This window comes from Clytia hemisphaerica, unplaced genomic scaffold (assembly GCF_902728285.1).
Source record: "Clytia hemisphaerica strain Z4C2 unplaced genomic scaffold, Clytia hemisphaerica genome assembly, whole genome shotgun sequence".
NCBI lineage: Eukaryota > Metazoa > Cnidaria > Hydrozoa > Leptothecata > Clytiidae > Clytia > Clytia hemisphaerica.
The window spans coordinates 413,936-441,928 of record NW_027104039.1 but is presented as its reverse complement, the minus strand read 5'-3'; the positions used below and the strand labels follow the sequence as shown (position 1 = coordinate 441,928).

The following is a 27,993-nucleotide window of genomic DNA, read 5'->3' as shown; positions in this document are numbered from 1 at the left end:
TTTTAAACAATACAGATAATTCGTAAAAATATTTTAAAAATGTATCAAAGCGCATTAAGAAGGTCCCCGCTGAAGTCAACACAACGTCTTCTGCGGACAAGCTCAAATAAACTAGCTGGAAAAGGTAAGTCATAACTCCAATTTTGACAGCATTGATGAACTCATCGTCTATTGATATATAATAGGCCCAACCTCTATTTTTTATTTATTTTTTTTCAAATTTGAGATAGGGCCAATTTTTTTGCCAGCTGTCAAAATCCTGTATTCTACAGACAGGCAGAAATTGCCTTTTTTGACACAAGTAATGATAAAAGCTTGCTACCAAAATTTCAGCAAAATAAGATCAATGATTGGTCTCTTCTAGAAAACTTTTATACATGGGGGTGGAGGATATATTCAGTGATCAAAGTTCTTTCGTCTCACAGAAGTTTTTGTCAGAATTTTCCATCTCAGTTAGAAAAGGTTAAAGTGATTTTATTCTCTAGAATAATTCCATCAAAGTTTTAAAAATTTGATCTTAAGCAGGTTTTGGATATACCTTGTATATTATACATAGTATAATAGTATTTTTCAAGCTATTTAGGATGAATATATATTGTCGCTGTATGATAGGTATTTTAATTTATTAATTATGGGTAATTATGAATTTCCCGGGGTCAGCTGATGCTTGTTACCAGGGTTAGACCTGTTGTTGGGGGGTTCAAAAGTCCGGGGGAAATTTCCAAAAAAAGTTATATCCTCCACCCCCCCTCCATATTAAAATTTTTCCTGGAAAAACCCATTATATGTTGAAGATGAGAATTTCAGGTGAAATGCAAAAAATGCAAAATCGTGAGATTTCAAAAATAAGAGGATGTATCTAGGGGTAAGTAATATAATTTGGGGGTGGGGGTTGAGACTCCTCTTCACATTTGCAAGGTATTTTGTTGATTTTATCTCAATGGTAGAATACTACTTGAAGAAACGGACTGAAAATTCTATGCAATTCATGCTCTGGTAAAATAACCAACTTATAACTAATTACCTTGAATTTGTCTTTCAGAAGGTATCATCCATGATAGCAGATGATAGCTTAAATTTGTTTTTTATGTAGGTGAAACAGTTTCAACCAAAGAGATGGAGCAATTTCAAAAGTTTGTCGGTGAATGGTGGCGGCCAGGTGGCCCATATGATTCTTTGCGTTCAATGAATGAGTTGAGAGTTCTGTTGATTCAAGATATGTGTTACAAGCAGAAGAGAAGAAATATTGAAGGATCTAAACCGCTGAAGAATTTCAATATCTTGGACGTTGGATGTGGTGGTGGAATTCTTGCTGAGGTAAAGAAGAACCATATTTCCATATAGCATAGGAGTTTAAAAATTGACTTGTGGTTTTATATTATCAAAAGCTTTGAGAAATTACCATTCAGATGGGTTTTTATTCTTGACAGATAGCATAGATTTTGGATAAATTCTCCTGTTTTTCATCGTTTTTTAAATAGATTTCTAAAGTACGTCATGTAAAACAGCACAGATTGTTTTCTATCATTTTACACTGAACTTTTTGCTTTGAAATCTGTTGAAATTGCAATTGAATTGAATTTTAAATTTACCTAATCTTTTTGATAGCCAAATTAAATTCCAATAATTTGAATGTAGGCAACTTGAAATGAGACTAAGAACTGAATTTGATTATATATCAAGCAAGTCATTCTAAAGTGTATTCATGTGACAAATTTATATTTCATTCTATCAGTTATATTGTTGCGTAAAATTAATGGGGACTATTTTCTGAGGGGTTAAATTTGCTTAGGGGGTAACTTTCATAGAATCAAACTGTATAACTTTGTCTTCATTTTTTATTTTTTTATTTTGAATCCTTTTAGCCTTTATCACGGCTTGGAGGGACAGTGACTGGTATTGATCCATTAGAAGAAAATGTACAAGCTGCACAAAAACATGCTGACCAAGATCCAGATATTGACAGTCTGACATATCAATGCACCGACATTGAAACTATCTCATCAGACCATCCAAACCATTTTGATGTAGTGATTGCATCAGAAGTTCTTGAACATGTCAATAATCCTTCAATTTTTGTTGAAGCTTGCTGCAATGCTGTAAAGGTATGTATGTATATAATTTTTAACTACGTTTTTGAGTCTGACGTAGGAAGAAGAAGCTGACTTCTCGAAGGAAAAAACCTTGCTTCAAAGAAAACTTTTGTTTACTTTAAATTGCGATTTCATATCTACGAAACGACCACTTTCAGTCATTTATTACCAAGCTTTCTTATTACTTTATTGCCTTACTTTATGTAGATGGGACTTTTAGTACGCCAAATTCCTATCCATGCACCAATACACTAAACCACACTTGATGCATACGCATACACTCTTGAAAACCCAAATATAGCTCATTATTGTAGTATAATTGATTGTTTTTGTTTTTATTTTCATGGTGACCACATAATTCCTTGATATGTCTAAAGCTTGTCATAACGGGTAAAAACTGCTAACACACAGTTTTTACCATAAACTTCCTTATAAACAAAAAAAACCCTCAAAAAATGAACTTTGTTGTTATGGCGGTATACCTTTCTTTTTAATTGCGTGCTATTCACATGTTTTGCACGTGACTTTTTAGGCTATGTGTAACTATGTTTTAACTCGGTAACAGGACAATTGCCCCCCGTGACGATTGCCCCGGGATAATAACCCCCTAGACAATACCCCCCAGACAATTACCCCCAGGACAAATGCCCCCAGACAATCGCCCCGGGAAAATTGTCCTAGAATCTTTAACTCAGACCAAAATTATAGAGGTTTCCGGATAATGACACGATTACAAAACCTTTCATTTTTTTTTTTTTATACAAAGCCCTAGGACTAAAAAAGAAGTTTGAAGGAATTATCAGAAAGTCTATATTTGTCCCACAGTTACCTTATCTAGTCTAATTTTTCCAAAATATGAAAGTTAGATTCGGAAGGAGTAAGTCCTTGTAAAAACAATCTCAGTTTCTATCGGTTTCTATATATTTATTTCATATTAAAGGCTAAAAACACTAAAATTTCTAAATCGTGCCATTTCGCACACGAGTTTAATAACAGAATCATGTTCGCCTGCACAAAAGATAGCATTCTTTTCACATGGAAAATCGTGAGATTTTCTTTTCGCAATGTTAGAAAGCACGTGATTGCATAAAGAGAAGCCCGATTCTGATTTCAAACGTGCCAAAAAACCTTAACAACTGAGGATGGTCATAATTCAATTCTTTCTTCAAGCGAAGGCTTGTCACTACTATACCAGTATAATTCCACATTTTTTTCAACAACGTTCTTTATTTTGTGTCAAACGTTGAATTAAGTTGGCTGGCTTCTCATCTTCATTTTATATGAAAGAATAGAGTATATATTTGACCACAGCTTCGGATATAATACCCTATAGACTGGCTGGTTTCAGCAAAGCGAGCGGAGTTTGCTTTTCGTTCTGCTTCCAATGTAACTAATACAATCATACCTATTAATTTAATACAGTTTTCCCTTAGTGTTGAAAATAATAATTAAAATTTTTTTTTTCTCAAACTTTCTAGCCTGGAGGGTACATTGTGCTGACAACAATCAACCGAACACTGCTATCTACAGCTCTGGTCAAATATATGGCAGAATATGTGCTGAGAATCGTTCCGGAAAATACACACGATGAGAATAAATTTGTTACCCCCTATGAAGTGACCGATATGTTACGAAAAGGTAAACAGTCTTCCAAGCTTTTTTAGTGGTTGGTATAATACACTCTTTCCTTTTCAGAGAGATAAGCTTTAAATTGTATCCTCAACGAGTCCAATTAACTCCACTATCTTTACTTGGAGAATAGGAGAAATGGGGTCATCATATATTGAAAGGACCGTCCTGACTTTAAGTGATATTATCAGCAGCTTTTAGACTAAACACGATTTGCCGATCTACTACATGGCTCTGATCAATTTTTCTTTAATTTCTCGTTGTTGGTCTAATGTCAATATCCCTTGTCTAATTTTGACACCCTTCTTTAGAGCTGGAAATATTAGGAAGGTTGAAATCGCTGGTTGCTAATTGCCGGTCAAAGAGAAAAAAAATCCTTTGGCAATCAGTGACTTCAACCTACCATTAATGCTATCTAAAAGAAGGGCATCGGAATTAAATGAGGGATGTCGACATTAGACCAACTTACGGTAGACAATATCACCCTCCGTATCGGGCTTACTCAATTTAATTAGTTGGGGACGAAATGAACTTTTCAAATGCCACGAAATCAAATGAGCAAAAGTACTCTCAAAATGGTGAAATTAAGGACGTGTCAAGAACATCTTTGGCTTAAAACTATATAACAAACGTGTATTTGGCCTGATCTATGGATCTTATTTGCAATTCTTAAACAAAGAAAACCTCTTTCCTTTCTATAGGCAATATGGTCGATATCAAATTCAAAGGCATGATGTTGAACCCCTTAACAAACCAATGGTCTTGGACATCCATTGACCTGATGAATTATGCTTGTACGGCAAGAAAGCCGGTTTATTGAATAAATTAAACGAATGATTTATGACAATGACAGGTAAATAATCTATTTTTATTATCCAAAACTATTCCTCAATAAAATCATGGATTAGCATCAAATTATCAGGAGACTTTGCTGAATTTATCTTCTTTTTTTCAGTTTTAAGACAATTTTAGTGGATATTTACGGGTATTGAGGCAGTTGAAACTCAGGGTTATAGTCTGCTGAAGATGGACGCATGCTTTTTTATACAGTCTAAAGTTGTTTATAAGACGTGTAAAACAATAATATGGGTATTATGGGATAGCACGATAATTATAACGTGTAACAGGACGATAATGAATTTGTATAAGCTACAATTTGTCCTGATTTGGTTCAACTATTATATATTTCGCTCATTTTCTACTTTATCTGAATAAGTCTAGGTCTAACATACTAGACTTTTTAATTTGTCATAAGAACAATATTAAATCTTCAAACAACACTAGGCTCAATTTTGGCCAACTAATTTTTAAGAACAATCCTTCGGAACAATTCCAACATCGTTTTCAGAATGGCTAAGAAAATGCTGATTCAAGCCGTTCTTCAGCCAATAAGTGGATAAAGTAAGCTTACTAAGAACAATTTAAAAACCTTTATGCCTGAAAATCGGGTTTAATATTAGCCGGGGACCAAATTAATCAGTAGCCGATCAAATTATGCTAGCCTTTGAACAGGAAAAACTACTTTAGGTAATATTATGCAGTGCCGTAGGAAGCATTTCCATATTGGGGGGGGGGCTGACACCGCGAGGGCCAACTGGTTTGGCCCGAGGGGGGAAATTTTGAAAATTTGAGCTCTAGATAGCTTGAAAATGCACTCAATTGTGACATTTATGACAAATTAAAAAAGAAAAACTTTGCATTTTGCAAATAACCATTTTTGAAAAAACTATTGCCCTTGCCCCCCAGTTGCTACGGCACTGTTATGTAATTTTATTGCGTAAAGTTAAAATGTCGTTGTTTGCATTCTCACTTAAGAGTCATGGCAATGGTTTTTAATGTAGATTCGCTTCAAGCACAACAAAAGATACCGAATGTTTCACTTTAGCACCTCTTGTTTACCTCAAATTAATGTTTTAAAAGTGTTTACTGCTGTCATCAGGCATTAATTGACATCACGGCTTCTCACGCAGAGAGTGCCGGGTGTTATGGATCAAAAGCTAAGAAGCGTGATTTGTCGGTTAGCGCCTGGAACCTTTCTTGTTTAACAGCTCTTAATAAAAACGAAAAGGACTGACACATTCTTCTAAAAAATCCGAAATCTATCCTTAAATCTCTATGAAGTGTCAAAATCTTGAATCCCCACTAAAACCTCATCTCTAAAAATCCCACTAAAAAAAGTTTGAAAAAGTTTCCGATCTCATGTTTATTTGGTCATTTAACTCCTTTTTGGAAGTCATTTACCCCTCGTCTATATTTTGTAATATATTCACCTAAATCATGAAACTTTTATGATCTATGTAATATCGGTATTATGCCCATATCATGAATACCGGCATTTTTCAATGCATATTTATTGCGTCGAAAATTCACACTTCTGTATTTTTCAATACGATTCTGAATCTGTACGAAGATTTTGAATTATTGAAAACCCGAAATAATTAAATATTCTCTTTTATGAGATTTCTTTTAATGTTCAACTTTTGAATCCAAACGAAAAATGTTATACTTTTTAAAAGCACCTGCGTACATTATGATACTTTGACAAGTATTGACGGGAGAGCGAGTATCTTTTTTCATGATATAAATCGAGATGTTTCATAGAGCTAAATAGAATTCTTACTTTTTTACGAGACTGCTTAACTGCTGTTACAACTCTGACGTCGTTTATAAAGTGTACTCTACTATTTGAGGTGATAATATTACATGTTTCTTTTTTAATTTATTCTTTTATTTATTTTGGGGGTATTAAGTTCTAGTAGTGCAGTAACAAGGGGAGGCGTGAGACTGTGAGCTGTCTAGAATTATGGTTCTAAAATATAGAGACTTTTGCAAAAATAAACCTTAGTTGCTGGCATAAATTTTAACGATGAAACTTTAAAGCTCAGAAGTTTTGGGGATTACTTGTTTTAAAAAGATTACCTTAGGGTAAATTCAGATTATACCTCTTACAAAATCAAACCTAGAACCCTCTCTGTCCTGGACAAAATGATGTAGCTTTTTCAAATATCAGTGAGAAAAGTCTAAATATACTTTCAAACCTAGTTTTACCCAAAGTTTTTTTTGATTTTTCCAGAAAAAAATCGTATGCCCCCTATTGAGGAGGTCCATTTTCGTTCCAAGGGGTAAGGTTTAAGTATGTCATGGAATTCCATTGGGATATACAAAAATCTGTCAAAAATAACGGGAATTCCATGAGGGTAACTTTTTAAATCCTATCAAAAATTTAGAATTCCAGAAGATTTTAAACCTAAAATTGGCTGGAATTCCAGGGCTGTACAGCATTTCCAGCCACAAAAGTTTGGTCCTCCTCAACAGGGATATACGGTTTTTTTTTCTAGAAAAGCCCAATCGGTCTGTTTAATCCTGAAAGCAGCTATTAAATTCAACTTTGAATTTGGGTGTTTTTTTTTGCAAAAGTCTTTTCCGTTCAGAACATTATGCTCAAGATATTTTCTCTACAAAATTTTCGTAAAATATCTCATTTTTCCGGATTTCGTCAAGTGAGTGACTTTCAGTGTTTCACCACCTTCTGACATTGTCTCAGGGATCGCTAGCTTGCTGTTTGGAAGCTCAATTAGGATTTGATTTGACAGATGATAGATACATATCATCTATTACTTATCACGGCCTTACTTTACCAAACGAAATTTTATGGTATAATCATTGACGTGCATTATTTTAACAAGACATTTTGGCTCCTGGATGTCTCATTTTGGACTTATTTTGGACAATTGAGTGGCCAGATAAAAACTTACTTTAAAGGGATAATGAGGTTTCGTAGCGATTTTTCTTAAGTGTACGAAATCCATGCTCATCTAAATTTCTTACCCATGTTATATTGCTGACCACAACATCCTTCAATGACGAATCTATGGGGGGGGGGGGTGCTCACATTTATTGCGGAGAGTGTTTTTTAGCCATATTCCTTATAATGAAATAAAGAGTAAAAAAACTTGTATGCGTGATAATCAAGATCTGCAAACCTGTATCAAAGGCACGATTTTTTTAAATTTCGGCATTTTTATGAAAAAATTGATGGAGTCGCGCACGAATTTTTTGTATGTCGATGAGAAAAATGATGAAATTTCTAAGTTTTGATACTGAAGTAAACAGCTCTTTGCATTTTATTTCCATTATATAATTTAAAATCTTTCAAAGGATTTTCCGTCATATTAAATAGAATGCAATACTTTTTAAGGGGACTAATTTGGGTGCTAACTAAATTTGTCAGTAAGCTCAATGGTATCAAAGATAAATTAAGACCTTATTAGTGTTAAAGGTTATCAAAATTATTTCGCTAAAAGGTTTTATACCTCTTAACACAGAATTGTTCAGTACTAAAATCTCAGAGAACTAAAAGGATTTTCCACTTTTAGAGGGTTTAGAGGTATTTGAGGTATGTACTTAAATGTTTCGGATATTTCTGGTATGATTAAGTGTACATTCGATGCTTTAATTCCTTAGAATGTTACTACTTTTCAAAATGAAAAAATGTTTTAGAAATTTTGACTGTGTGTTGAAGAAATTAGACTCTCAACATTTTGGGAATAATTTATAAAATCTTCTTTGAAAATTTCGAATAATGATGAAAAAATATGCTATTGTCTAACTTTGAATTTGATAAGAATTTTCCAGTTTTTCATCTGTATACATATCATCGTGTGCACAAATCTCAGGAATCGGCATCCTTTTCACTCGATTTCTTTGGCCAGTTTCAGGATTTTAAATATTTTGCGAGGACTAATTTCGCGAAAACGGAAAAAATTCGCGAAAATCGCGAAATTTAATCCACTTAAGATATTCCCTTCTCACTTTTTTCCACGCTTCATTATTAGAGGTCTACAATCAATTAAAAAAACCCGTTGTATATGCCAAAATGCAGTGGCAGATTATAGTGACTTTGTTGCTTTTACCAAAAATTGTCTGACATTTTAGTCCTTGCCCCTGGCTGCTAAGGCCGATGATGTTATTCAGCATTAGGCATTGTCATTGAGAAAGTCAAATCTTCATTTCTAAAGAATGGGTTGATGTTATACATAGTACATTTTCTAGATTTCAAATTCACTTTTGTGATTATATAATCAGCAGGCAGTGCATGAAAAATGCATTAATTTTCCTTCCTTCTCCCCAGGTTCCAGCATGCATTCACTGTTCTTTTTGTGTAGCACGAAGTTTCATGCTGACTGATGACGTCAGTGATAACCCTCCAGGAGGGAGTTTAGAAACAACGGTTGAGGGCTGTTAACTTCCATATAAGGACTAACGATAAATATTTAAATCTCCGTCGTAAAAATGTCCAACTATTGGAGCGCGTCGGCATTGATTTCTTTTCGCGTTTTCTTTTTCGCTTTTGATTTTACACCCACTTTTTATTATGAATTTTTGGATTATCGAAACAAAAAGGTCTGATTTTCGGATGAGTTTGAAATTTATCTTTTTTGCAGGCATTGCTGAGGTAGTAAAAAACCTCACAGAAAACTTGAGAGGCGTATCTTGGGTAGATCAAGTGAAATAGTTCCTAGAAATTAAGAAATTATGAAACAGGTTTCCTTATCAATTTTAGCGATGCACATCGAATCCCTGTCGGGTTCCGTGTCCGTATCGCTCAAATTACCCTAAGGCAAGAATTTAATTTGGTGGATAGATGCGCACGAAAAAATGGTAACGCGAAGCACAAAATTAAATTAAAATTCATCTCTGCAGTTATTACCTCACAGTTTTGTGTTTCGCGAGTGAAGTTTTTATTTTGATAATCCGAAAACTTATTTAATGCCTCTCGGCCTATATCGCACCGTCTGATTGACTCAGAAGCACCCCTTTTTTGATCTCCTTTAAATGTATACGGAACCTGTTTTCATTTCTACCATTATGTCTTTCACTTCCTTTTGCACCCTTTGGTTTGGACGTTTGGAGCACTGATCTAAGTTTTTGACAGGGTTTTCAAATATAACACCACTACTACAATAATATTTCTTTCTGTATTTTCAATTTCTTCACGCGACCATACTCGCACAGCATGACTTCGACTTTATAAATGTTTAAATGCCTCAACCCCATACACAAACTACCAAAGGACTCGCGCTAACTGTGATTGGTATTGAAACACGAAGCATCTATTCAGTGTGCTCACAGTTTTTCATAATTTTCTTTTACTTTTTTTTTTCATTTATTCTACGTTCTTTGGCTTTGGATTTTTCACTTGAAAAGACCGTTAAATATACTGGAATCTAAGTTGGAAACTGTGTCATAAAATAAATTAACTTTGTTGCTTTTTAATTTGCATTGCTCATTATCAATTTTCCATTTTTCAATATCCTTTACTGAGGCTTTTCATTTTTCTTTTCAATTGATCACCCCCGTATCGTGCTGTGTCCGAAAAGGGGTGTGTTTAAAGTCTGACTCACGAATGCGAGATATATTATTCATTTTATTGCCATATATTGTTTTTTTTTTTTACGTTTTTGTACGAAATTTTGCGATTTATTGCATTTCATTCCATCTTCTCGGCTGTTATGAAGGGTCGGAGTAAACTATGGTAAAATATTAACCGTGACTTAAAATTCTAGATGTGCAAACGAAACTCTGAAACCAAAACGTCGTGGCAATCAAATCAGTAGCGTAGTGAGTTGTTTGCCTAAAGACTTGGGAGGCGATTGTGAAAATTATGGACAGTTTTTGTTCCCTTTTTCTCGAAATATTTATACCTTTGGGATTAACTCTGATGGTTAGGAAAAAGTCAATTTCGTCAAAAGTTTATATTTTGAGTTTGTGTTAGAAGATAAGGAATTCTGTTTTTTTAAGTTGTAACTATTACCATAGTGATTTTTTCTCACACCTTTTGCGAACCGAAAAGAAGATTTGGGAAATTTTTCTTCTTGAAATTAATTTTGCGCGTTTTACAGATGACGTTTTTATCACTATTTTTTTTCTCACTAATTTTAAATTATCTTTTATAACACGTTAGACTTTAAAGATACCGTATCTATTCCATCCACTTTCTAGAAAATAGGAAAAAATAATTCTTCTCGAAGAACTTTTCAGCTGTCATGTATTTACGAAGAATGGATCAGGAGATAGGAGTAATTTTTTTCTTACTAGAAGACCTAGAATAGCCAGTTCAATATCATCTCATCAATACAAGTTTTGTTTATAAGAACAAATTATATAGAAACATAAGGCTTCGATGGCCAAAATCTTAAGAACAAGTTAAGAACATTTTAAGGTTTCACGAGCTCTAAAACACGCGATTTCTTAGGAAATTGCACAAAAATACTCACAAAATGGCGAAATTAAGAACATTCTAAGAACATTTCAAGGCTTAAAATTCAAAAAGTTAAGGGCATCCGAAGGCTTCAAAATTTTTTAATGTTCTTATAAAAAAAGTGTAGCCATTTTAATATCAACTCGTCAATACGTTACTTTGAATAGGAAAAAATTGGATAGGAAAAAAGATTCTTACTCATAATGACATAACTTGTGTGCATCCCTGAAATTGATTTTGATTTAGGGGAATGCGTATCGTGTATAAAATTCCCGCCAGAAATTTACCCCCGTCTTTATGTTTTCGAGGGGTATATTTTACCGAACAGGCTGAGTGAACGTTACGCCTTCTGTGTTTCTTTAAACTCGAAAAGCGAAGGAGAGTGACAAACCAGTCTTATCATCAAATTTGTGCAGGCAATGAAAACGCTGTAAATTGAAACACGCTATCTCAAATTTAGGGTAACTCTTGCACGGGAATTCTATACGATATGCAACCCCTAGCTATATCGCAAAGCATATCAGAGGGGATGCATGCATCCTAATGTTGACAGTTCTTGCTTTACTACAATCTTTTGCTTTAATAAGAACATTTTTTTAAGAACAAAAGTCGCCCAAAAATAAGAACAATCGAGCCTCATCAAGAGTTTAAAAGATTTTTCGCTGTTCTTATAAAAAAAGGAGTGTGTTTCATTCTATCATGGACGGAATAAAGGTTGTTAAGTTTTACGCTTAACCATGTAATGTTACGGATTTCTTATTACATATGGTACCCTTCTGTCAGACCTCGTGAAAATATTTTGACTAAAGGAATTAAGAGGGTCGGAACACCGATTTATGGAGATCAGGAGAATTCCCTCTTTCTTCTTTAATTTCGTTTGGGACAGTGAATCCCGGTGTATTTCCCCTATTTTTTTGGGTCAAGCTGGAGTTTTTACAAGGTTTTTGATGATTCGGTTGGTCGTTGAATCTTGAGACAAAGGATTTTATTGCTTTTTCTAAAGAACGCGTCATCTCTATTATTTTAAATGACCAATTAGTGAAGTATCTTATAAAAACTCCAGCTCATCCCATTTTTTTTTTCATTTTTAACTGCTCCATTGAGCTCTTCCATAAATTTTTTGTACACCGGGGGTGGAGGATGTATTAGATATTTTTTCCGGGGGGTAGTGAAAAATCTTCCAAATTTGCCTTGCTTTGGGGCTAATTTGCTCTGCTTAGGGGTAATTTTGAATGTCGGGGGGGGGGGGGGTCAATTGATGCTTGTCCGAGGGGTGAGATCTATTGTCCAGGGGTGATATCTATTGTCCGGGGGTAAATTAAAAAAAAAAAGTTAATTCCTCAACCCCTCCCATATTTAAATTTTTTTTTGGAAGAGCCCATTCTGCAGCCCGCAGACTCGATAACCTTCAGAGTTATTTAGAAACTAGTAAAACTTGAAATTTATTCTTTCTATTTGACCGCAGAATGTAACCAGCTGACGCAAATCCCTATTTGTCTAACTCTGGAACTCACGCCGGAGAGTGGTCTTTTGTTTTTAGACCCTAGACCTTCCAATGACGTCAGCAAGGGATTTAAGCCCTTTCTTGACGTGGGTAGTGACTTCTTTATGAACTTCTTCGACTTTCATATGACATTTTTCTGCAATGAAACAAGCTAATAGGGTCAGCTCTTTGGAGTACAGATAGACTTCACAAGTTCAAACAGGACAAAATTTTTGTCTGAAAATTTAAAATAACCGAATAATTTCCATTACACGCTTTTTTTTTTATAAGAATACACTTTATAAGAATGTCCATGATGAAAATGACCAAAAAATTAAGAATATGCTAAGAATATCACCATCATAGAATTTTGCTACTCAAGCTAAGAATGCCATTTTTAGACCATTTTAAACTATAAATCGTCAATTAGGATCCTAACCTAAGAATGCTGTAAGAATATTTTAGGATGATTTTCCCAAAAAAAGCTAAGAATATCCATGATGAAATGGATTTACACCATTCTTATAAAAAAAAAAGCGTGTAATGTTTTTTCGTCTACACGTTTTTTTTTAATAAGAATATCCAAAAAATTTTAAGCCTTCAAAATGTTCTTATTTTCTCCATTTTGAGACATTTCGGGTGTTTTCGAGTCTGCTAAGCCTTAAAAGGTTCTTAACTTGTTTTTAGCATTTTGGCTTTCGAAGCCTTATGTTCTTATAGTTTGTTCTTATTAAAAAACATCTAGAATAAACCATAATGCTAGCATGAGATCTTTTAACTTCACATTGAATTTTTAACTATGAATAATTTTCAGACCTCTAATTAACAAATTAACTAAGTAACCTATGCTGTATTTTAAATGACTTATGTAAGTTAAAGAGTTCAAGGTGTCAAATCTTTGTTACTTTTCTTGATAATTCTTAGAGTTATTTCTGATTTTTTGTTGACACATTTCGATTAACAAACAATAAACTGATGACGTCAGCAAAAAAAAGGTAAACCACCACTCAAGAACTTTGAAGTGCTTCCTCTGTTTACCTGCTGTGCCATTTCCCAATTACGTGTGGTGAGAGTCTTTTCCTTGTTCTGACCTACGAAAAATGGGTTCTCGAAACTCCCTGTATGTGTATATCTTGTTCAAATCAATAAACAATAATTTAGCATTATCGCAATGGATGATGCATTCAGTGTAAACGTTATTTTATAAGGACGTCCAAACTTTTTAAAGCATTCGGTTGCTCTTAACTTTTTTAAGTTTTAAAGCCTAAAAATGTTCTTAAAAATTATCTTATTCTAACCTCTTTGGGAGTATTTTTTGTCCATTTTCCTAAGAAATCGGGTGTTTTAGAGTCCGCAAAGCCCTAAAATGGTCTAACTTGCTCTGTAATCGAAGCCTTAATATTTTTATATAGATTGTTCTCTGCCTTTTAAAATGACCACCAAGGGATAAATTTTTTCACCAATACCATAATTATTTTGAAAGTTTCTTGAGTATCGATTTCAGAGACCGTTTTAAGTTTTTATCAATCAAAGCTCGTATTAAAATGTCTATGATAGAGCTTATCTGATGTAATACCCTGCTTATTATCTGGTCTTATAACTTTATAATCTTAGACATGATAAAAGTTACTTGGCTTTTAGAAATATTCCTGTTATTTCCTTTTAACTGCCACGTATCATGTTATATTTAGACACATCAGATGAAAACCTTACGACATTTGAGCATCCGAAAGTGAAAGTAGACGTGTAATTTGAACGCTATGTAATGTTTCATAATTTTTTTGTGACAATACTCATAGCCTCTCATCTCCAGTTTAGCCGTGGACAATAATATTATGTTTAAAATCTGTTGAAATATTTTCAGATTACTGGATTACTTGTACTTTTAACTTTCTTAGGACGTTTGTCAGTCAGACTTTCAACGCGCCTGTGACCTAATCAAAACTAGGCCTTCTTCATTATATAACTCATTATTTATTCCTAGCCTTTTCAGTAGTCTAGCAAGCTAGACGACACAGTCAGGCATAGTCGAAATAAAGCAAATAATAATGGAGGGAACAAACTTTAGCTGAAGTTTCTGTGTAGCTAGCCGGGGACTCTATAAAAGGCCGGAACACCGGATTTCTCCAGTCGAAAGCTTAAATCCGCTAGAAAACGAAAGGAAAAAGGTTTATCGTTATCAAAATCTTTGGGGGACCAAATCCTTGGAAACCTCACTGGTTTTGCGGCAATTGCAAAGCATTGATGTCAGGTCGTGACCTGTGGCCCATTTCCGTTCCTATTTTTCTCTGGACCTCATATAGGGTGTCGGTCTTGACCCATGGTTTACTTTTTACGTTATCTTTAGGGTTACCAATCCCAATATTTGTGAAACCGTTTTTCTTGCCAAAACTTTCGGTGAACTAAAAGGCATGGTTACAATTTTTACTTATTATTCACTCATCACGGTCAATTTTAGTGGGTATCGGAAGTGCACTTTCCGGTTTTTCTCTGCCGCGTTTTCTCATTTTGACCTAGTTGATACATTGTATGTAAAGCGATCTGGAAACTTACTTCTGAATGTAGGTTTGGATTGACTGGTAATATCGGTATCCTCTTGTTCTCTTCATAGGCGGTTTTAGACCATGTCGACCTTCCTTAGAGAAAGAGATTTATAATTGGAATTTCATTGTCTTTTAATGAGCGTTGCACTCCTTTGCATGTTTCTGACGTACTTGCTCTATTGTCTCAAATCCACTAGTGCTCTTGCTTCTGTTAGCCGGTCAACTCTCACTAACTCGAACATCTATAATTCGATTCTTTTTATAGTTCGAGCTAAAACATTAGTCCCCTCAGTTTGACTCTCGTATAAAATACTTTCCTTAATTCGAATCTTTCTCCTAATTCGAAGATTTAAATTATAGACCCCTTGAGGATCGAATTAGAGAGAGAAAAAACTGTAAAGCTTAGTAGTATAATTATACTTGTGAATTTAGCTTCTTCCGGTTCAACCAATGTTATTTGAGAAGAATTATTGGGTATAACTACTCTGGTTTCTACTCCCTCGTAGGTTGGACACATTCTGAAATATCGGAGGATATTACATCCGTTCCTCTATTGTGTTCGATTCTTATGCATGTATCTTTTTATCGGTCTGTATATTTATGTATTTGCTTATTTACTTTACAAGACAGATTATTATTGATTGCTTTAGACTTTTTTCTAAAATTATCGAAGACAATGCCTTTCAAAATCATACCGACACTGAGACATGTATCGAGTTTCAAACCTGTTTTTCTGGCTTTAAACAATGGAGGTCAACGATATCGATCATTTTGGATATCACATTTCCAGCTTTGTTGTATCATCTTACATTGTGAATCTTTTTCCAAGGAAAATCTGTTTGCAAGAGAATATTCACTCGTTTGTCTTTTCATAAGAACCCAGTTGTCACACAACGTTTATTCAACGTTAATCTAACGTTATATGGATGTTGTAAATGTTAGATAAACGTTAAAACAACATCGTGTGTCAGCTGGGAAACTTACATACCCAACGTACCGAGATACTGTATCAAACCTTTTTTTGTAGGCTGTACGCATCCCCTCTGATATGTTTTGATATAGGGGCTGTGTATCGTGTATAAAGTTCTCGTCCGAGAGTTACCCCCCGTCTTTGTGTTTTTGAGTTTTAGAAACTTAATCAGCTTGATTAATAAGTTTTCTATGAGAGATCTTTCAATTTCTTTCAATTTCATTAAATTTCAATCAAAAATTTAAATCATCATCATCATCCTTCGATCTAGGTCCGAAGGACTTTTTTAAAATTTAAATAGCTAGAGGTTAACACAATCATTGGGTTTCTCTTTCTTCAAAATTGAGGTAACTCTCGGACAGGAATTTTTTAACACGATACGCATCCCCTATATCAAAATCAATTCTGGGAATGCGCGCAGCCTAACTTTGTTGAGGTACTCTGAAGTCTTGACATTCGGTCTTTATTCTTTATTTGATTGATAGCGAATCTTTGGCGGCTGGTTAGTTAGGTCTATAAATAATCTATAATGACTAAGTATTTCCTTAAAAACTCTAGCTGGTCTCGAAGCCTACTACAGTGTAGTATTTTTTCTTATTAAATAGTTATCTTTGTTGACTAGTATACACCTTTTCGACCGTAGCCACCAATTGCCGGCATTTATTTGTCCGTTTTCCCATCCTAAAACCGTCCCAGTATTTTTTCGCACCTAAAGACAATAGAAAATTAAATAATAAAGTCGCACGCGCCTGACCGCGTGACTTCGGTCGAAAAGGTGTACTCATTCGAAATCTTTTTACTCAGTTTGATGTGCTTATAAAAAATATTTTTGTTTTATAATGTCTGGTTGTTGGGTCATATCTTCAGCTGCTTGGAATCTGTTACCTGAAAGAATAACATTCAAAATGACCTCATAAAGTTGTGTAACACAGGAAAAAACTTTGTGAAGAAGAGCTCTTTTCCACGTGACATAGTAGAGGCACCACTAATAAATCACTCCATCGGGGGTGAAATTTGATGGTTTATTATTAAAAGCTTTATCGGAGAATTTGGCTTTGAAAGGTATTAAGACACCAAATAAAGTCATTGTCTGACATTCACATTTGATTTTAGTTATAAGCACTCATTTTTTATGTCTATGGAGCTCTCTGATTTTAATTAAAGTTTTATGATGGCAAATTTCATTCAAAGTTTAAGTAGCGGTCCAATGAAATCTTAACTAGCTTTATTCAAACCCTTTTTAAAGCTGCGCGTTAAACTATTGTAACTTTAGGGTGAAATTGGTGGCCACCTACTGTTTTTGTGTTCGATGAAAATAAATTGTATAAAGGTCACGAAAACCAGACACAAAGAATTTCAGATATTAAATCTGATCATATTACATTTATTTTGTAACCGTCATTCAATTCAAAATCCCTTCATATATTTAATGAGAAAAAAGTTTTAAAGATTATTGTGTCGTCTGTCATATCTATGATGATACATTCTGTCGAAATGATGATTTCGTAAGACTTCGTAAGAAAATTTACTTTCGAAGAAGGTGGACAGACGGACGGGGTCGAAGGTGTTTTATATTTAATCGGAACATGTCGGAAGTATATCAACAAAAACAAAGAGTGGTCGTTGTCGGAGTAGTTAGTGTAGAAGAAACAAGAATTGTGTCGAATATGTCGTTGTTGGTTGAAGCTGTTGAATCTTGTCATACTGGTAAATAACAGAAATTTTGTTTTTCATTTTTGTTTTATATAGTTACATCATTTTGTTTGCCTCATATTTCCCCTTGGACCATTAATTAAATTGATTAATTGAGGACCAGAACTATACGAGGTAATTACTTCACTTTGGATAAATATACTTATTAAACATATTATGTAAATGTTGAGAGGATTGGGTACTAAAGATCTTTTCTGTAGGCTCTATAATGAAAATTATTATAGAGAATGAACGGTGTAATCTATAGAACAACTCAATGATCAATAATATGTCATGTCCCATGCAATCGGGGAGGGGGAGGCAGGGGGCCATGGCCCCATTACTTTTTTCAAATAAAATATTAAGAGCAAAAAGTTAGTCTGGAAGGGCATTTTAAGGTATATTATTAGGGGTCAAAAGCGAATTTTAAACTATGGTAACGCCTCCTTAGTCACTATGTTTATTAGCCTCTTCACTTACCTGAGCATAACACGGGCCCTTGATATTGCTTTGAATTTACATTCAAGTTTTTCATTTCGAAGTTCCTTACATTTAAATTATCATGCTACTTGAGTCACCTCTTCAAAAGTTGAATCACTTACTCCTGATTCGCTACCTTGATCAGGTATAACCATATCTTCCCTTTTTACACCGGCCCTTATAACACCAAAGGCCAAAAAATAGCGCCAATAAGGACCGGCTTGAAAAAAAAGAGATGATAAAGTACCAACGTATTTTCCAGTGTGGTGTACTTTTCTGATTCTCTTAAATCCTCTATAGATTCTCTATAGATTCTCTTTAATAATGTAGATCTTTTGGCATTGCTTAAGACATGTTGGCAAATAATCTTTGAATGCCAAAAAATTTGCCTTGTCCCGTTACATAACTGTTTACTTTCAAAATTTGTATTGTTTGTGACATTTATTGACCTGAATACAAGATTTTTTTAGTGTAAACAGTAGTTTTGTAAGTAGTTAAAGACGTATTGCCTCATTTTTGTTGAAACGGCAAACCCTTCTCGTAGTAGCAATACAATACTCTTTCTATAACATTCTAATACGCGGGCGAGAATGTTCCCTTTGACGTCATTTGGGCGCAAAAATATTTTTTATCAAAATAAAACGGTTTACCTTTGAGTTAAAGCGAAAGCGTAGATTCTTTGGTATGTGTTTGGGCATTATTTCCTGTGCGTTAACAGGACGAACGGACGAACGGACGGACGGACGAACGAACGAATTGACAAACACAAAGTTAGAAGACACGATGTTAGATTTAACACTTAAATCCTCTTGAGCACAGACTTTTTTCTCTTTTTCAAGAGGTTTTCCACCCTCGGAAATGTTGGTTAACGGGTGCACCAGAAGTCGGCGTTCTGTGACTTGGTTACACTTGTTTACTTCAATGCGCTCAAATGTTTTGTATTGACTAACACAAATTTTTGTTTCTGAGGTTTTCTTTTTGAATAGCTTTAGGATATCGTTGCGGTTCGCAATGCCATTATTTCATTTTAATTGCCGTATAATATATTTAGAAATCGACGTTGTCCAAATCAACCGCAAATCTAATAAATTTCACGTGAATGTTTTTTTTTTCATCCGTGTTTAAACTTTCCTTGAAAATTTGTCTTTTGTTAACCCTTTAAGTGCCACGGTCGTTTTGTTAAAGAAAATTGCTTGTTCAAAATTAAAGGCTTATATCTCCGAACCTAGAAGGAGTTTGAAGCTCTTTTATTATAGTCCGTTGGATAGTTTAGAGTCTCCTCTTTCTTTTTTGGCGCCTTCGGCACCGCCCGATTTAGGAAGGGTGAGGTGGGCGGCGGCTAAAGCTGCGCGGACCTATCTGAATGATAGAAAGGTGCCCAGTGGTAAAACTTCAAATTAATTCGCTGGAGGACAGAAGTAAATCAGGGCCAAATTTGGAGGTTCTTGGCTCACTCGTTGACCAAAAATGGTCAAAAAACGGTCAAAATCTTAAAAAAGTGGATTTTTGTCAAATTTTTGCATTTTTTTGACTTTTTAGCTTAAAATCTCGCTAATTTTGATTTTTTTTTTTGCTTGACCATGAAGCCCAATCCAATTACTGTGAGTTAGACCAAAAATGACGATTTCTAACTCAAACTGCATTACACTGCATTACAGGAGGGCTTCGCCCTCCAACATAGCCCATGTCTGATATATACGACATTGGCACTTAAAGGGTTAGTCAGATCTCCTTAAAAAGACATCCTTTTAAAATCACGCTTTTTCACCTAATTCACGTGCAAAAGGATTTTAACTGCACTGGATTGTTTACTTTGCTTATAACTTTATCATACAATCTAAAGATCTTATGCAATTTTTATGTTTACTCTTTACAAGGACTTCTTACCGTATGTACGTATGTCTTGGTCTATCAGGCCAGGACTTATTTCTTCTATTGTGGGAATTTCGTTTAAACTGGCCTCGAAACTAGCTACTTTTTTCATTATCCAGAAGCCTAAAACCTTTCGAACAATGACGCTATTTGGCTTTGCACTGAATTTTGTTACGCTATATTGTTGTTTCATTTGTTTCTTTAGCGCATGCCAAAATACTTGACCTAGTAAGTGTATTTGGCATGGCTTTCATTAACACAGCAATTCAGTTATCTCTCCTTCCATCTATTCATCCATCCGGTATATCAGTTTAACCGATTCTTTAGTTGGTTGCAGCTGGTTGGCTAGTTATGCTTTGATTGCTTTTAACGCTACTAAAAAGTGAACCTTATTACAGAACAAACCTAAGGCAAAAATGAAGCAAATTAAGAGGCTAAAGAGATCAAAGTAGGCTAAAAAGTCTCAAACGCCGCATTTATGCCCTGAAGTAAGAACATCCCAGCCTCAAAATTAAACCGTTCCTATATAAAGGTAGGCTGTGCTGGATTCATTCACAAAGTTTTAATTTTTGCAACACCACATTATTTGAGTGTACGCAGGTTTGCTAAAAAATACTCAATTTTCCGCTTGTCGGTGACTCGATAATTACTTCCGTTAATTGGCCCCAATAGTTTCATCCCGGAAATTGTTTGCAATTTCATCACGGTCAGTTCTATATCCTTTGATGTTTAACCGAATCTTTTTATTACTTTCTGTTCAAGAAATTTGCGTTGCGCATTTCTTTGGTGCTAAAACCACATTTTTGATTCTATTCTATTCTTGATTTTATGCACCATTTCTTACATCACTTCTTGCAATTTATTATTTCCTCCATGGCACCGGATTCTCTCTGGTTTTTATAATCGGTAAAACTGCAGGGTCATGGCGCCGCGAGGTTCTTTTCTAAGTTTATGTTGTGTTTTTCTCTATTCTCCTTTTTCTTACATTCTTACAATTTATGATTTCCTCCATTGCACCAGATATTTTCTGGTATGCAATGGTTCTTATAATCGGTATAACTGCAGGGCTATGACTTCGCTTCAAAAGTTATTGGGCTGCAGCGGTTGCAGGCTGGATTTGTATGAAGCATACTAAGATATCTTTTTCTGCAAAACTTCTTCGATTAATTGCTGAACCCCGAACGAGGCTCTTTCATAAGTTTATGCTACCGGGTGCGCCACAAAAAAGTTTCTCTCTTTAAAAGTAATTTTCTCGAAATCTAAAAATTTTAAAAGAAACATTCCTATTTTATTGGAAAGAAGAAAAATAAACTTAAATTTTGATGGGTCATTTATTGAATTCGATTCATTAGATCAAAAGTTATGCTCAATTGAATAAAAAAGTTACTTTTGGAAAGTGCTCAAAAACGTTAAAAATCGACCTATCAAATTATTCAGAAGCATAATTACATGATTTATCAGTATTTTTGTTTCAGTCATTAAAAATGATAATTAGCTGTCTAAATGACCTTTTGTTATTTAAAGGAAGGTTGAATTTCAATGAAAGGAAGAAAATTCGTCGAAAAAGGCCAAAAAATCTGGTAGAATTCATAACAATACATCAAATATGGGTTTCGAGGTAGATTCAGCCTTATATATAGACTTATTTATTATAATCCAGTCTATAACCAAAAGTCTGAGTAAAATTTCGGTAAAACTAAATCAAATTAATTTTGATGAAGATTTTGAAACCTTTGGACCCTTCAGTTTCAAAATTTATGTGTTTAGTTAATGAAAAATGCTCTTAATCATGTAAAGGCTACTATTGCGATTGCCAAATTTAAAGTAAAAATTTGATAGGTCGATTTTTAACGTTTTCGAGCACTTTCTGAAAGTAACATCTTTATTCAATTGGACATAACTTTTGATCTAATGAATCGAATTTAATAAATGACCCATTAAAATTTAAGTTTTTTTTTCTTCTTTCCAATGAAATAGAAATGGTTCAATGGTCCAATGGTTATTTTAAAATTTTTAGATTTCGAGAAAATTAGTTTCAAAGAGAGAAACTTTTTTGTGGCGCACCCGGTATATGTTTCTCTATTCGATCCTGATCAAGTCGAGCCTTTTTTAAGACTTTCAATTGATAATAACAAACATGTTGGCACATTGCAACTGCCAGGTTAGTCAGCGAATTAAAAATAAAACACTTTTGTTTTTGTTTTGAATTGAGAGACCCGGCCGGTTGTTCTTCTGTTGAATTCAATTTCCAAAAATTTTTGAATTCAAGCTGCTAATACGTTTGCCATAGGTTTGACAGTTGATGTAATATTTCATTGGATGTCATTTAGAAGTGTTGGTTTGGCAAGCTTTGCATTTGATTGTTTATAATTCCAAAACTAGTTATAAGAACAAACTTATCCAACAAAAGGATCTAGTTTCATAAGACTCAATTTTTAAGGGTCGATAGCCGAATAGTGTGAGAAGCCGCTTGACTGAGAAACAATCAGAAGTGAGAAGGATACCCATGTTAACTAGCTTAAGATCTAACATTAAACTCTTTATCTTTTGTGCCCCCAGAACTAACCCTCGCCACACAAACCACATTAATAGATCTTATCAGAGCTTTTGATTTTTCTAAAATAGCAATGCATTGTGGGATTGTTTCGGGGGTATTACAATAGAAATCTCTTTGATGGAATTCTATATTGTAATACCCCCGAAACAATCCCACAATGCATCGCTGTTTTAGAGAAAAAACTCCGATAAGGTCTATTATTGGAATTCCATGGTGTCTCATAGAACAACGTATTGAAAATCTTTATTTCTGAAGATCTGAGCATAGACCTAACGAGTCTAAAGATTATGAGCTTGTTCCTTGATCCTTCTTCATTATTGCGTCATTACCAATCCTTCAATTACTTAAAATTGAACTGCACTAATACTCTACTTAAGATCAATTACCCGGTCATTGCTTTAGTAGCAGGAAACTTTACTATGCGATCGATTTTTGCTTCATTTCTAAAAGGAAACAATATACAAACATTCAAAAATTTTCCTATCGGTTCATCGTGTCCAAAGGTTACGTTAGACGTCATTTGGAAACGGGTACCAAAAATTTGTTAAATATATGGGATAGTGCTTTAACCATAGGGATGTCTTTTGGTCTTTGGCAAGTGGATAATTATATGTGTAATTTGAAGACAGGAGAAATATAAATTATCTGTACTGAAACCCAGAATTGAACTCCTCTGACTCCTACCTAAATTTTGAAACCGCAATCAAACAACCAAAAAAGGGTGTCCCAAGAAGGATAGTTGGGTTTACACCCGTATATTTGACCCTCTAACATAGCGAAGCAAAGCGCAAGATCTTCAAATTAATACAATGGTGTCTCCATAACTCGGACATGCACGGGAACACAAGTTTGTTCGAGTTAGAGAAATTCCTAGATATGTAGTAAGGTTTTTATATGACATCGTGAACTGAAGGGACCATAAAACTTGTTGGAGCTCCAGGAGACAATCAAGTTGTAGAAATTCACGTTATGAGTAGGCTCAACTGTAAAAGATTCGCGTCTTCGTTAGTCATGTAAAGCTAATCTGGTCGTGACGACGAAAAGTTTATCAAGCTTGTTGTCTTATAATTTGTTCCGGTAAACGATATTCTGTCCGAAATCCATTGATCATAAAATCATGTATATGAACTACAGGAAATTAAGCAAAACGACAAACAATTTTGTTTTGAACTTCCTCTTCAAGCTTTGAAGCAAACAGTGTGTTGTCGTCTTTGCTACCAATACTAGATTCATATGGTTTGTTGATGTCTGTTTGTGGGTATTGAGCTCCTTGCTAGATGGAGTTTGTGTAGATTTTTTCCTGCGATATTATTATATTTCGCGCATTATCAGCTCGAACAGAGGTTGGTAAGAAAAAGTGCGCGAAATTTTATACTGAAGTTGAGCAAGTGGTGGCGAGGTGCAAAAAGATTCTACATAATGTGAAGATTCTGATTTTAAGTGTTTGGTAAAAGTTATTTTTGAACGATTTATATTATCTGCTGATAGCAGGCGCTTGATGAAGGTGAATGGTGGACTACAATAGTTTAAACTTTTTTGTGGTGCTGATTTAAAGTTGCTTTCACCAAAATTATGGATTTTCCAGTTTCCAAAGAATCACAGGTTTTTTTCTGTCGTTTTCTAGGTCATGTCTAGCATTGCGATACTATATTTTATGAGTAAACACACAGATATTGTTTATGGTATTTTGTTCATCCTTTATTTGTTGGAATGTTTTCTTTATGGATTACCGAAATAGTCTTAGGTTATCATGGACGTCACTGTACTTAGATAGTTCGTGAAATCTTTCACGCGTTTTAAAAACAGCGTGCCTTCCAAGTTGACCTACATCTTTGAGGTTTTTTTTGTGCAGTCTAAGCAGAACAACATTTTTTGGTGAGGTACATTACGTACTCGCTTGTCAACCTTGTGAATCTCAGACATATGCTTTAAAACCGTTGCTGGGAAAAGATTCTACATAATGTGAAGATTCTGAGTTTAAGTGTTTGGTATAAGTTATTTTTGTTCGCTTAAATAAAAGCTTTACAATTATCTGCTGGTAGGTGCTTGATGAAGGTGAATGGTAATTTTAAGTGGACTTCGATTGTTTCCCTACACGCTTTTTTTTTAAAGAATGGTGTTTTTTCATTTCATGATGGTTATTCTTAGCTTTTTGGGGAAAATCATCTAAAACATATTCTTAAATTTTTGGGCCAATTTCATCATGAATAATCTTATAAAAAAAAGTATATTCTTATAAAAAAAGCGTATATAACTTTTTAGTGTGTTGCTGTTTTATTAAAGATGCTTTCACCAAAATTATGGATTTTCCATAATTACTTTTTTATGGACGTCACTGCACTTAGATAGTTCGTGAAATCTTTCACGCGTTTCAAAAGCAGCGTGCCTTCCAAGTTGACCTACATCTTTGAGGTTTTTTTTGTGCGGTCTAAGCAGAGCAACATTTTTTGGTGAGGTACATTACGTACTCGCTTGTCAACCTTGTGTCTCTCAGACATACGCTTTAAAACCGTTATTGGAAGATTAAAGCAAAACTTAGCTTATTAAATTTGATGGGTTGGCTTAAAATTTCATGCAGAGAAATCCATGTCGTTTTTCCTTTGGTTCGTACGATCGTCAAAGGTTAATAACTAGCACAATCATGGCGAGACTGCCTTTAGTGTTTTTCGCTGTCCCCATTAATGAATGCTTGTCAATTGCTACACTTTTTTTTTTTATTAGAAAAATTTTATAAGAACAAGAAGACGCTCAAAATTGCCAAAAAATAAGATCAATTTAAGATCAATGCGGAGCCTGGAATTACTAAATTTCAAGCAATTTAGGAGACAAAGTAGTAAAAATTGGGTATGAAGCTTAAATAACTCAATTTCACCCTATAAATAAGAACAGGATAAGAACAATTTGAGGCTCAAAGTGCCAAAAAAATAAGAACAGCCGAGCCTCATAAAAAATTTACTGGTTCTTATAAAGAAATGTGAAGGTTTTGGATACATAATAATTTTACGATATCGACTTCTTATTCGAAAAATGTTAAGTAAAATATATGAGGGTAGAGGATTTCAATGTCAATGTTTTCGCGAATTTTTTGATAAATGTAAAAAACCTTTTGAAAATTAATTTCGAAATTGTCCAGTGGGATCTTTTTTCTACAATTCTCCGCAATATAGGAAAATTTGTTTGCTTTTTGATGCAAACCGCGCCCAATTTGTCGGTATCTTTTGAATAAATAGTTCGACCCCTCCAGAGACCTTTTACACGTCAAAAACAAATTTTGATGTACTTTAATTACCCAAAATTAATTAATGATTTGATGATGACAGTTAATTCATAACAAAAAAATAAAACATGAATAAAACATGAAACAGTTAAAATTTGATTGTTCTTTATAATTACTACTTTTTGTCGTTTATTGACTGTTTTTTTTTTATCCTAAACGATTTACACCATTATAAAATGGTATTTCAGCAGAAAAAAATGAAATCGGTCAATCAATTTTAAACGATATCTTGCGAGAGAGGGGGAAGTAAAAGTTGTGTTATGATATGAGAGTTTACGACGGACGTTTGAGGTTTCTAAAGTTTGTTTTTCTTGTCGCATAATTTTCATTATATCTTTCCCTGGCATGCTTTGGATGCATGCTTCAATCATGATTAGATTGTTTATGTGTTGTTCTTAAAATTCATTGCTTGACAAAAAAGCAAGCCTGTTTGTATCGCACATAATTTTAATATTTTGTTGTTTTTCTTTTCTCAGGTTACAATTACAGTAAATGACAACAAAAGTGTTGGTGTTTGCATTGTGTGTGTGACGAAACTAAACAATACAAAAGAGTGTAAACAAGTGGAAGAAAGGAGGCTGCTACCCTTTTAAAATATAATCCATATAAAAGGACCAAGCATCATTTAAAGATAATCATTTATCATTGATCTGTCAACTGTCAATTATCAAGGATAAAATTAAACCTGATCTGTCATTATTAACGTTCACGAAAAATGCGTTATTCAAATACAACCATCGGTTGCTGTGCAGTCGATCAGAAGCAAACAATCGGTTGCTATGGTGGAGTCGGTGCTGGCAAAGATACAGCGTCGTTGATACGGTGTACTTACACACGTCGCTTCACCGTCAATATTCAACAGAAAACTACGTCAAATGATATTTTTCAACTCGATCCGAAAAAAGTACATCAGAAAGAACGCAAACGTGTTCGCTTTGCAGATGACGAGGGTGGTTTATTATGTTCCGTCAAAATTTTCGAAGAAAAGTCGTTCGTCTATCAACCGAGGCTACACACGACACCTGCTTTTTCCAAAACGAACTTAACCAATTACAAGACTGTTTACAACGAGACCAAATTGTCATTAAAGAATGTATGCATGGTAGCTTACGGTCTCGTCGGCGGCTCTAATTTATTCGGTGCTATTGCCGTACGTAATATTGCCTTCCGTAAGGACGTTAAAGTACGTATCACGTTAGACGGCTGGAAAACGTCATCAGATTTACCTGCAAAGTTTGTTCAACAAGAATTTAACGGACAAATAGATCGCTTCTTTTTCATGAAGCCACTCGGCGAACTTGATTTTGATGATGTTTGTAATGACATTGAATTTGCTGTATGTTTTACAGTTGATGGTGTTGAACACTGGGACAATAACAGTGGACTCAACTATAAATACCAATCATCCAACAAATGTCTATAGTATTTTTTAATGAAATCAGTTTTTGTTTGTTATGTCAAGTTGATTAATTGAACGTTCCCGCCCGTTGAATATTTTCCCGCCTGCTTATTTAGCAGATGCGCGATTTCGAGGCCGTGTCGTCGCATCGCCGTCTGTAATACAAGTTTATTCCGCCAAGTCCCGGAAAAAGATTCCTTTATTCGTTCTTACGCTCAAAGTCTTTGTTCTTTAGATAAACTATAACAAATTTATTCAACATTTATTCCTTTCTTACTGGCTTATGTAGAAATAGAAAATTCGAAAAAAAAAGGAGAAAAACATTTTCAAAGCATTCATCATCGCACGCAAAAATGTTAATTTGTAGAAAAAATGGTATAATCGCGCATGCGTTTTCAAATACATTGAATGCTTTGGAAAAAAGTTATTAATAATATAATAATATTGTAGAAAAAAAAAAGAAAGATCTAATGAAGGCAATATTCTGAAAATATTCTCAAAATATTCTTTTAAAAGTAATTTAGCCCTGAAATCTTTCAATCTTTCCTTCATTGATTCTTGCTTTGTATATTTTGTATATAATTTAGCATTTTTTTTAGTTTGTTTGAATGGAGCATTATTTTTCCTCTCTAATATTTTGTTTTAGGGAAGGGAATTCTTTTAGATTATAGATTCTGAAAATGTCAAAAAAAAGTTATCAGCATTTTAATATTACAAACGTCATGTTCTTTATTTCA

General features: G+C 34.3%; 1 protein-coding gene across 2 annotated transcripts; it reads left to right on the top strand.

Moving 5' to 3' along the window:
* Nucleotides 1-5: 5 nt before the first annotated feature.
* On the top strand, nucleotides 6-27,965 carry LOC136811783 (ubiquinone biosynthesis O-methyltransferase-like). 2 transcript variants are annotated; one of them, XM_067068412.1, is made up of 6 exons: nucleotides 6-124; nucleotides 1,094-1,317; nucleotides 1,866-2,105; nucleotides 3,572-3,731; nucleotides 4,424-4,575; nucleotides 26,334-26,661. In XM_067068412.1, exons 1-5 carry the CDS (start codon nucleotides 40-42, stop codon nucleotides 4,540-4,542), a joined length of 828 nt encoding a protein of 275 aa, XP_066924513.1. In that variant the 5' UTR covers nucleotides 6-39; the 3' UTR covers nucleotides 4,543-4,575; nucleotides 26,334-26,661. The 2 variants fall into 2 exon arrangements, with proteins under 2 accessions (XP_066924513.1, XP_066924514.1); XM_067068413.1 differs by lacking the exons at nucleotides 6-124; nucleotides 1,094-1,317; nucleotides 1,866-2,105; nucleotides 3,572-3,731; nucleotides 4,424-4,575 and adding an exon at nucleotides 17,465-17,686 and having other exon boundaries at nucleotides 26,334-27,965.
* The last annotated feature ends 28 nt before the right edge of the window (nucleotides 27,966-27,993 follow it).